This window comes from Leishmania donovani, chromosome 12, assembly GCF_000227135.1.
Source record: "Leishmania donovani BPK282A1 complete genome, chromosome 12".
Classification (NCBI taxonomy): domain Eukaryota; phylum Euglenozoa; class Kinetoplastea; order Trypanosomatida; family Trypanosomatidae; genus Leishmania; species Leishmania donovani.
In genome coordinates, this window is record NC_018239.1 from 164015 (window position 1) to 175523 (window position 11509).

Below are 11509 nucleotides of genomic sequence, written 5' to 3' on the forward strand. Positions count from 1 at the left end.
GCTCGCTCTTCGGTTGCTTCGTAAGTCGCCTTCCTCTCCCTTTTCGTCTCTTCCCCCGTACTCTCGCCGCCGCCGCCGCCGCCGTCGTCGTCGTCGTCGCTTGCGTGTGCGTGTGTGCGCGTCGGCGCGGGAGGCTCGATTTCCCTTTCGTGTTGTTGTTTGCCACCGCCACCCCTCATCTCATCCCTGTCCACAAGTTTGTGCAGCTCCCTTCACCTTCACCTTCACCTGTGCATCTGTGCTTGTGTCTAGCATCATCTTCAGCGCGATGTTCGCCCAATCCGAGAGCGAAGAGCTGCTGCATCTGCTGTCGCAGGTGCGCCTCGTGGCGGACGAGGAAGAGCGTAACGAGCAAGAGCAGCATCAGCAAGAAAAACTGGAGCAGCGGCATCGCCCAAGCGTCGACGGTGAGCACACGATGCCGGTGTATACTTCTGCTGCCGGCGCGACAGCGAAGGTACTTGACAAGCAGATAAGCAACGGCAGCTCGGCGAGCATCGCCAGCGGCGGCGGCGGCTCTGCTGCAGGACGATATACCGCCTCCTCCACCGCGGCCGTCACGAGCAGCTGGACTGTGCATGACAATACGGACAGCACCTTTGGCATCAACACCGCAGCGGCGAGCAACAGCTTTCTCGCCGACTACGAGCACCACCGCGCGAACCCGTTTGACCAGCCGCCCGTGACTCGCACCCCGGCCACAGACGTGAAGGTGCTGCTGCAGCCGTCGGACGAGCGTGCAAGGTGCATCGAGGTGGACATGGCCAGCCGAGGCGACGGCTACAACGTATTCCGGCAGCCGAAGCAGCTCCTCTTCGCCTCCCCATCAGCAGCGGCTCAGGTAGTGACTGTGCAGCAGCAGCAGCAGCAGCAGCAGCGGCGGCGTCTCGAGCAGCTGCAGCAGCAGAGACCATTGTCACTAGTGACGCACGCGCGCCAGTCCATGCCCTCCCCCCACGCGTACAACGTTTACACCGCATCCGTGAGCACGGCAACCAGAACGACGACACCGCGCTCGATCGACGATGCAGCGCCGATCTTGCCGGTTGCGGTCGAGCGCGAAGGCAGCGGCTACCGCGGTGCTGCGGCCGATAGTGCGATACTTCGAGACACCCCCTCACCAGCTGTCACCTCATCGGCACCATCCGCCTACACCAAGCGTGATGGCAAGACGGTGGCGGAAGTAGTGCTAGAGGGCATCTCGGACTTTGCAGCTGTGATACAGAATGATGGTTTCGACGGGGATTGCGAGGAGGAGTTTGGCCGCACCAGTGGTGGCGGGGGTGGCGGTGACCGGCTATCGGATGTCTGGACGCCCGCGCGCAGTATCGGCACGCCGCAGTCAGCGCTAGATGGCTCTAACCGATCGCTGCGCCTGTTTCACCTGCAGCAGCAGCAGCAGTCGCATCAACACCTTCACCAGCACCACACCACCCCATCTTCTCCGTCCTCCGCGGCTGAGGCTGCTGTCGCGCAGTTCTTTCGTGTAAGCAGCAGTGTCGATGTCATGGACAACGGTGGCCTCGACAGTGCGTGGCGAGCGAGTGTTGAGGCGGAGCTCGCGGAGCTCCAGCGCGGTGGACGACTGTCCATGAACAGCGCGGTGGTGCAGGGAACGCCGATATCGACGGTCTCGCCGCTTCCACCAACGTCGACTACACCGTATCACCAGCTGCTCAGCCAACTGCGGCACAGCCCGTCACAAGTGCCGGCGAGTGGGCTTGGGCCTGCCAACACTGCCTTCACGGGCAGAGCGGCGCACGCGAATACGCCGCCGGCCCGACGCCCGCCATCATCATCCTCACGCCTGGCCAGCATGGGGCCGACGCCGCTCTACACAACCCACATCACGAGCATACCGCGAGCTTCCTCCTCCGCTGCAGCCGCTGGCGCATCGACGGAGCAGGGCCGCAGCTGCTGGCCGCGCTCCAGCCTCACCCCGTCCGAGGCGGCAGCTTTGTGGGAGCGCCTAAGTCCGTATGAGAGGGCCGCCGCAGCAGCAGCAGCAGCGGCAAGCTCGAACGCAGCCTCCGTCGCCGCAGCCGCGGCGCTGCTCCGCACCCCTGACACGGTTTCGAAGCCAGTCACGCTCTCCTCGATTGCTGCACACCTTCACAGCGGTGTTGGCGATCTGGGTAGCTCGGACGAAATGGGCGGAGCGCACGCGCACGCGGACAATCCTTCTCGCACCTATGCGTCCCCGCCAACGTTTACCACGGCCCCGATGCGGGTGCCTCGCCCAGCCAGCGCGGCGCAGCTCTTCCCACCGTCGTCACCATCTCAGCCCAACTCTGCATCGCCAGCTACGGCCGGCACAGGCGTCTCGCCGCACCACGGCTGGCAGCAAAGCCACAGCAACCATCGGCAGGGGCAGTATTCGCAGACAGCATCACCTCGCACGAATGCAACGACGGTGATGGCCCTGCCACCACCGCCACCGCCACCACCTGCGTCGACGCCGTCACTGGCGACAGCAGCAGCAGCAGCAGGCCCGTACAAATCCCAGCAGAACCATTTGCAGACGCCTTCGATGCGCCGTTGGAGCCCCGTCGACGCACCTCCATCGACCACCGGTGTCGGCCCAGTCGCCGGTAACGCACACAACACCAACTCACCTCCTTCCTGCAGTCTGCGTCCATCGCCGCACCCTCGTCCGTCCAACGGCAGCTCGCCGGCGCTGCGGCGATACACCATCACCACTCCCAGCAGTCACGCGACGACTGCGACAGCCGCCAACAACAGCACGAACAGTGGCGGCAAGAAGCACGTCGATGGGAGCCCTCTCGGGGTCAGCGGTGCATCGGTCGCTGACAAAGGAACGTCGCGCGAGGCGCGGCCACGTGTGCAGCTCTCGCAGACGTCCTGCTCGACTGGCGTCGCTGCCGCGGTCTGCGGCGGTGCTCGTGGGGCCCGCGGCTCGCTGGGCGCATCTGCACACGGCGCTGGCGGTGGTGCGAGCCCGAGCTCACCGTCATACCACCACAACCACAGCAATCACGCCGGTCACCACCTGAACAGCCCCTCGAACTCCGCAGGCGCAACCGCCGGGCCCGGGGCGTCCATGGTGTCAGCCGCCGCCGTCCAAGCACTCATCCAGCGCCTACAGGCAGCCGCGGCGATCGTGCTGCCCAACTCTCCGTCCGCGTCGTCCGCTGTGACGGGTGGCGGGCAGATGTCTTTCAAGGCTGAGGAAGGCGGCGTCGCCAGCGTCGCCGCCGTGCCCGACGTTGCGTCGGCGCCGATTATACTCGCCATGTCGCACGATCAACACGGCTGCCGGCTTCTGCAGGCGGTGATCGACGCCGAGTGCAGCGAGGGCGAAGCGATTGAAGGAGGGCACGACGAGCTCGCGGCAGACGATGCCGCCGCCGCTGCGAGCCGGGCAGGGGCTGAGCGGGACGGGAGCGCCGCAGTCTCTCCGTCGATGACAGCCGGGGCGGGTGCTGGAGAGAAGAAGGGTAGCGTTAACGAGCGCCGCCGTCGTCGTCGCGCCGAAGCCTTTGAGAACTCCATCCCTGTTCGCGTCGTTCTGCGGGCAATCGAACCCAAGCTGGACGCCGTCATGGCCGACGGGTACGGCAACTTCCTCCTCCAAAAAGTTTTCGACATGGCACCTGATGCGGAGCGCCAACGGCTGCTGCGGCTGCCGTCGCTGCAACATCACCTGTGCGAGGTCGCCTGCTCTCCCCATGGCACCTTCGCGGTGCAGCGGCTCGTCGAGACGGTTCGCAACATGGAAGAGGAGCGCCTCGTTTTCGTCGCTCTGGAGCGTGATCTGCTGCGCCTGCTGACGAACGCGAACGGGGGCCACGTACTGATGAAGGTGATGGAGTGCATCCGGCGCCAGTATAACGCCTTGGCATCTGGCGCGAGCAGTGTGACAGAGCCGTCATCCGCGTCCATGGCGGTGCCGGGCGAAAGCAGCACCGCACCATCACGCCGCCTGCTCGAGGAAAGGGTGGCGACACTTTTTCAGGCGATTCAGCAGCATCTGCTGTACGTCTGCCAGCACAAGCAGGGCTGCTGCATTGTCCAGAAGTGCCTGGACTTCCTCCACGCGTGCGCTGGATTATCGCCGTCGTTGCCGTCATCCTCTGGCGCGGTGGAGCAGATGGACTACTTTGAACGCATGGCAGCGCTTCTCCTTCCCCACGTGCAGGAGCTCTCCACTCACCCGTTTGGCAACTACGTCGTGACGCGCCTCGTGGACGTCTGCTACGCGCGCGGGAGCACCGCCACCATCGACGCCGTGGCGGCCGGCATGCAGCGGGACTTGGTGCAGATGTGCACGAACAAGTTTGCGTCAAATGTGGTTGAGCACATTCTGCGCCACTGCAGCGAGCGGCGCATTCGCCTCATCTGCCAGGCGCTGATGATGCCCCTCGCCCACCCCTCTGCACCAGCGGTGTACGCCTCTGCCTCGACAGCGGCGGCCACAAACGCCGCCATCGCTCGGCTGCCGTTGATCATCGTTGTCATGGACCCCTATGGCAACTATGTGATCCAGACGCTGCTGACGGTGGCGCCGGTGGACGAGCTGGTGAGCACGCGCGCAGAGGGAGGCGGCATGCTACCCGTGCTTCAGCAGCTTCTCCCGCTGCTCAGCTCACGCAACTACGGCCGGAAGCTGGAGACGAAGACGGAGCTCGCCTTGCTGAGGGTGGAGCAGCACCAACAGCAGCAGAAGCAGCGCCGCAGTTGATAAAGTTGGTTCTCCTTTTTTTTTAACATTTTGCGTGTGTACGTGTGGCCACCGTACCCGGCTGCTGTGCTCAACCGCGAAGGACCGCTCAAACGCTGTGCACAGCTCGACCGGCTATTTTCTGCACAGGCGCGTCTGAAGGTGCGACGAGGCTCTCGCGCATGACGCACGCATCACAGACCCACCCCCACCCCACCCGCCCAACTCTTCATCTTTTTCTATTGTCATCTTCCCCTTCTTGGTTAGAGCTCTTCTCCACGTATGAAACCTGCAGCGAGCGGGACAAGGTCCGATATACGCCTCTCCGCCTCCCCCTGTGTGTGAATCTCTGTCTGTATGTGCGTGCGTGTCGCGGGGGAGGGCGGGGGGTGAGCTCCGACATCTTTCTGTTTCTCTGTTGCCGTGCCGCGAGGCCTATCACGCATCCAACGTTACCATAACCAAAAAAGAGCGAAAAAAGAATGCGGGAGCGGTGTGGCGGAGTGCCAACGTAGAAGACCGGGAAGGATGGCACACCCACGCACGGTTGCGGAGGCGGTGGGGGCTACTCCGTCCCCGCCGTTCGTTGGTGTAGCGACTCTGTCTTGACTGTGCGCGCCAAGGCATCGCATATAGACGTATGTCATACAAGCGAAGACAAGGGGGAGAGAAGGAAGGCGATGGTGCACGTCTGTCCTCCGCAGCCCCAAAATACTCTTCTCCTCGGCCCCACCCCTTTCCTTCTCTCGCGCTTCCTCCATATGTTTTTTGTTGGCCAACGTTGCTGCGCGTGTGTTTGGGCCCGACACATGCACGCACGCCCAGGCTGTATGTTCCCCCGTCTCCCCTTCTCTCGCCCACATCGCCACCCGTTGCCCAACGAAAAGCGCCCAACTCTAATTCTTTCCTGATAGTGTTCACTTCCCGTCTATCCCGCTCGCCACCGCCGCCCTCCTCCTCGCTCTCTCAGCGTGTGGGTCTCTGTGTTACCCAATTGGAAGCCTACTCCGCGGTGCAGTGTCCCCTATCTCTCTGTGGGTGGCACCCTCCCCACTCCCCTCCCCCTCTCGTCCTCGGCCCCCTCCTCATACTTCTATACGCTGTGTCAAGGGGCGACAGACATGGTTTCCATGATCGTCGCTGGCGCCACTGGCGCCATCGGCCGCACCGTCGTGCAGTATGCCATTCAGCAGCCGTCAATCGACCGCGTTGTGGCGCTGACGCGGTTCAGAAACACCGCTGTGTCGAACTACGAGCATCTCTTCGGTATTATCGTCGCAGGTGAAGCAGGCAACACCGACAGCCGCGGCGAGGGCGCCAACAGCAAGAGGGAAAAGGGTAGCAAGTTTCCCGCTGGCACCGTCACAGCCACGCCCGCGGAGGCTGCCAAGATCAGGCCTATTACCATGGACTGGGAAGAGTTCACGCAGCTGTGGGTGGCGAAGCGCAGCAGCACCTGCGCTGCCGCTAGCGGAGCTGATAACCGTGCCGCGGGCGCTGCGGCCACTGCCATCACAGATCCCATGGAAAGGTACAGAGGCATCTTCGGTGGTCACACGTACGCCGCCATGTGTCTCGGCACCACCCGCAAGGACGCTGGGAGCGCCAAGAGCTTCACTCGGTGCGACTATGACTACGTGATGGCCTTCACGGAGGCTGTGCTGGCGTACTCGGCGCCGGCTGGCCTGTCACCAGACAAGACATTTGTGCACCATATCGGTGACGGGGGGGTCTCGAAGCAAGTGCACGTGCAGGAAGGCATGGGCAAGGAGGTCGACGTGCTCGCTGCCATGAACGACAACGCGGCCCAGTCGTCGGGCACGCTTCGCGTCTTCTGCCAGGTCAGCTCCAGCAACGCCAGCAGCAGCTCATGGTTCCTTTACATGAAGACAAAGGGCATTGCTGATGAGTCCACGGTGGAGCGGGTGCACCGGCACAACAAGCTCGCCACCGCTGCCGCGGCGCTGTCACCGGTGAATCTTCTCTTGCTTCAGCCGGGGCTGCTGGAGCGCCATGGCAAGACCCGAACCACCGAAAAGTTTGCCAAGCTCATCATGTCGTCTATCCCAGTCGAGACCTGCGGAGCCGCCATCGTGTCGGCATGCAAGAGCTTGCCGATCCAGCGCAGCGTGCAACGCGCAGAGGCAACCTCTGCAGCCGAGCTGGCGAAGCACGACGAGGTGGAAGGGGCGCAGGTGGAGAAGGAAAGCAGTACTGTGGCGGCTGGCGTAAGAAAGACGCCGCTGGGCAAGCCATATGTGGGGGCCAAGGCCCTGCGCAAGGCTGGCATACCGTCCAACGAGCCGCTGCCGTACATTTACGAGGCGAACAACGCGGTGATCACGGACTTGGCATCCCGGCTGACGGCCTAAAGTGCAGCGTCAGAGAAAGGAAGGGAAAGGAAAGTCGAGAGAGATGCAACAGTGCAGTGGCAGAGACACGCAGAAAATCAAACCGAGTATTCGTCAGCGCACTCTGCCTGCGCTCTCCTTCTTACCATCCTGGCGACACATCATTCGTGATGCGCGCTGGCGACGCCCACAATACAAGCCACCTATATTACCTCACCTGCCCCTCCCCTCCCCCCAGCACACACACACACACACACCATCTTCTCCAAAGACACCCACACAGAATCGAGAACACCTTCCCATGCACATACGCATGCGCAAGGATAGTATTTGCACATGATCTCCCTATAAATATATATATATGTGTGTGTGTGCTCTGTTTACGAGTTGACCTGTTTCAGCGTTGCCGCGGTGTGCTGCGCAGCGCCCTCTCCCACAGCCCTTCTTCCCCTCCCTTTCTCACACTCTCGCTCTCTCGCTGTTGCGCGCGCGTGGTGTTGTTGGCACTCTTCGTACCCATCCGCCCGCGCACGCAGGCAGATGTGTGCGTGCGCAAACACCTGTGTACGCACACAGACGCAGACGTGGAGAAACAGCGTGAGGTGCAACACACCAGATCCCCGGTACCCCTCCCACATTGCGCGTATCAGGCATACGCCATCGGTCCACGTGATGGCGCACACTTCTTCTCATTTGCCACTGCCCTACAACCTGCCTCCAGCCCACCTCCCCTCACCGCCCCCTCCTCCTCTGTGAGCTGCACGCAGCTGCACTGTGCGCGCACGAACGTAAGTGCTCTCTGACCGGGCCTTGTGTGCTTGCTGGCTTGAGTTCCTCTCTCCTTGTTGGGGGTCGTGGTTGATGAGCGCACCCGCGGCCTCCGCCACACCGTTGTCAAGCGCCGACTCTTTCGCTCTCTCTTCATGTGCTATCGGCAATTGGTCGCCACTGCTCCCAAAAGCCACTTCTTCACGTCGCTTCGCCCCGTGCGAAGACGTCGCACCCGACGAGCGAGGCGCAGTGCGGCCCGTCGTACGGCGCGCTGTTGTAGGCCAAAGAAGCAGGAAGCATGATCCCCTCGCCGCAGCGCACACGCACAGTTTTTACACCGCTCCCCATCCCGTCCCTCTTCCCCTGACAGACCCCCCTCCCCTCACCCCCCACCCCAGCCCGGTCACAGACTCATACAGACGTACCTCTACCTCGAAACTGCCTTGCCCCTCTCCATCTTTCCCTACCCCTCTACCGCTTTAACCGTTGCACCGCGTCCTCCCACGCGCCCACCCCCGCCCGCCGCTCAAGTTCGTGCGTATAACCACCCACTCGCCCTCTGCGCGCTCGCCCCAACTAACGCCCTCCCACCTACCTCTCTCACAGCCTGCCACACACATCACACCCCTCAACGGGACCAGACATGGCTGCCTTCGCCTTCTCGGCCCACGCGCTTCTTGCGGCCGTCATCGCGATGCTACTGCTGCTGGCGCTGCCGACACAGGCCTGGTGGGACAAGGGTCACATGTGCATCGCCGAGATCGCGCGCCGGAATCTCAAGCCAAATGTGCAGTCAAAGGTGCAGGCCTGCGCCGACGTGCTCAACAAGATCGGCCCCTTCCCCAAGAGCACTAACATCGTCGAGCTCGGCCCCTGGGCGGACGACCTCAAGTCCATGGGCCTCTACACCATGTCCACCTGGCATTTCATCGACACCATCTACAACCCACAGGACGTCAAGGTCACTATCAACCCCGTCGAGATCGTCAACGTCGCTTCCGTCATCCCGATGCTCATCAGCGCCATCACAAGCCCCGCCGCCACCTCCGACATCATCACCACCTCTGTCGCAAACCTCATCCACTTCGTCGGCGATATCCACATGCCGCTGCACAGCGCCGACCTCTTCTCGCCCGAGTACCCGCTCGGCGACCTCGGCGGCAACAAGCAGATCGTCATCGTCAACGAGTCCGCCGGCACATCCATGAAGCTGCACGCCTTCTGGGACTCCATGTGCGAGGGTCCGCAGAACAACGCCGTGCGCCCCCTCGACAAAGACGCCTACGCCGAACTCTCCGCCTTCGTGGATAACCTTGTCAAGTCGTACTCCTTCACCGAGGAGCAGATGATGATGACCAACTCCACCATTATGGCGGCCGAGAGCTACGAGCTGGCCGTCAAGAACGTCTACCCCGGTATCTCCGACCGCACCGTGCTGTCCGAGACGTACAAGGCCAATGGCAAGATCCTCGCCGCCGGCCGCGTCACGCTGGCCGGCTACCGCCTGGCCACCATCCTCAACACCGCGCTCGCCGGCGTGTCCTTGGACACCATCATGAACGGCACGAAGCACATGCAGGACGAGGTTGAGGTCACTCACACTGGTGACACCTACAACTACTACGCCTTCTCCGGCGTCGAGAGCGGCGCTGCCGCCGGCATCTTCCTCTCCTCCTTTGCCATCGGCTGCCTGCTTGCCACCGCCGTCGTGCTCGCCGCTCTCTACATGCGCCGCGGCAGCTCAAAGGACGAGAGGGCCGCCGCTGCCTCCGCGAGCCACGGAATCTGAGCCCGCGCACGTGCACCCATCGGCTCCTCGCCTTCGGTGCCTTCAGTTCTTTGCTCTTTAACTTTCTCTTCCCCCCCCCCCTACACCGTTGACTTGACCTGCCCCGCCGCCTCCGCCCTCTTAGTTGACAGCCGCTGCTCTCGCCCCGACGCTCTTGCGGCTCTTTGATTGCCTCTCCCTTTCTTTGCCTTCTCCACGTTGGATGCTTTTCTCGCTTCGTCCCCCGTTCTCCCCTCGCCTGTTATCCTCTGCCTCCCTCCCACAGGACTTGCCTGCGTTGGTGGTGCGAGAAGGCCCGGTGGACAGACAGAGAGAGCGAGCGAGCGAGCGAGCAAGAGGGCCGGAGGAGGGAGACATATGGAAAGAGATGGCGCGACCGCCTGCACCACCATCCCGCCTTCGATCCCTCAGGGAAAGAGACTCCTCGCCCCCTGCGCGCGGCTCCGGCGTCTTCTTTCGTGCTTTCTTCGCTTCTTTATCCACTTCACGTGTGCACATTGGGACACGGATCTGCTCTTTACGTCTGTGCATATATATATATATAATACACACAGAGAAAAGTATTCATATAAGTATGTACACATATATAATTGTCTAGTTCGTTTCCGGATTTTTACGGTTTCCGTTTTTAGTCTTTGGTCAGCATCGTGATGGCTAGTGGCATGAGCCCACCCACCCATCCCTCTCGTCGGTGTGTGCCCGGGCCCGTGTGCTTCTTCGATCACAAGTAATATGTCTGTGTGTCTGCGTGTGTGTGTGTGTGTGTGCTCCTCTAACGTTGACTCTCTCACACACACACACGCGCGCAGACACCCGCGCTGTTTTCGGTCTCTTCGACGGCAATCGCCGCCTTTCGCGAAGGTCATCTCCGATTATTATTTTTTGTTGCTCGCGACCCTCGAGTACGTCAGTGTGTGCGCACGTCTGTGCGCGCGCTTTAACGTGTGGAGGTCAGGGGAGGGGGGTGTCTGTAGTCTTGTGTGTGTTCTGCACCTGCCAGCCACACCTCCATCCCCAGGCCCTTTTTCGTGCGCCCTCGAAAGCTTCACGCGCATTCCTTGTCGCCCTCTGGTCCCCTTTTCTCTCTCGCTCTCCCCCCCCCTCTTCCATGGTGCTGTCAACTATTCTTTGAAGAGCGTGCCCATGCATATACATGTAAGCCTGTGTGCGTCGTACGTTTTCTCTCTTGAGAGGGAGACAGAGGCATGGCGAGGCAGACGCGAGAGAGAGAGGTGACGCGACTCCGGCGCCCTCAAGGAATCAGCACAGGAGTAGCGGAAGGTGGCGCGCCATCCCTACGTCTCTCCTCCTTAACCCTCCCTCTCACTCTCTCGGGGCCTTCAATGTGTGTTTCGCTTTTTCGCTTCTCCTTTTTTGGATAAGCATAACGGCTCAAAGACAAATCTTTCCGCCGGCCATCATGACACCCAGGCTCAGGGTGAACACAGAAAAATCACAAAACCACGCCGACGAAACTTGCCACAGCGTACACGCACACGCACAAGCGTTGCGTCGCTTCCCCCGTGTTGAGCGAGGGGCATGTGTGCTCGCGAACGCAATGGACTCTGTCCTCCATCTTTTTGGGTGGGCCGTTGCCGTTTCACCGCGCCGATGGCTGCATCTTGCTGCCGGCGTTCGCGCGCCCCCAACACCCACGACGAGCAGCGCCTGAAAAGACACCCCTCGGAGGGGGGCCCCGCCCAGTGGTGAGGCGTTTTTTTTCCCCTCAGCCTGTCCGCCCCTCCCCCTCCCAACATGAACCGAACCCGGTCCCGCGCGGCCCTTCCTCGGGCGCCCACCCGCGCCGCGAAAAACCGCCACCGGGGCGCGCGCGGCGGCGCGGCCCCTGCCCTGTGCCCCACCGGCCCAGCCGCCCCCCCACCCCCGCGCCCCCGGGGCCAGACCCCCAAGAGAGGG

General features: G+C 62.3%; 3 protein-coding genes across 3 annotated transcripts; all 3 read left to right on the forward strand.

The window, feature by feature from the left end:
- Positions 1–268: 268 nt before the first annotated feature.
- On the forward strand, positions 269–4702 carry LDBPK_120330 (hypothetical protein, unknown function; the record flags this gene model as incomplete). The annotated part of the gene is made up of 1 exon (XM_003859102.1): positions 269–4702. The coding sequence occupies one exon, from the start codon at positions 269–271 to the stop codon at positions 4700–4702; it is 4434 nt and encodes a 1477-aa protein (XP_003859150.1).
- Positions 4703–5802: 1100 nt separating this feature from the next.
- Positions 5803–7053, forward strand: LDBPK_120340 (hypothetical protein, conserved; the record flags this gene model as incomplete). The annotated part of the gene is made up of 1 exon (XM_003859103.1): positions 5803–7053. One exon carries the CDS (start codon positions 5803–5805, stop codon positions 7051–7053), a length of 1251 nt encoding a protein of 416 aa, XP_003859151.1.
- A 1393-nt stretch (positions 7054–8446) lies between these two features.
- LDBPK_120350 (3'-nucleotidase/nuclease, putative) lies at positions 8447–9592 on the forward strand (the record flags this gene model as incomplete). Its single annotated transcript, XM_003859104.1, has 1 exon — positions 8447–9592. One exon carries the CDS (start codon positions 8447–8449, stop codon positions 9590–9592), a length of 1146 nt encoding a protein of 381 aa, XP_003859152.1.
- Between the last annotated feature and the right edge of the window lie 1917 nt (positions 9593–11509).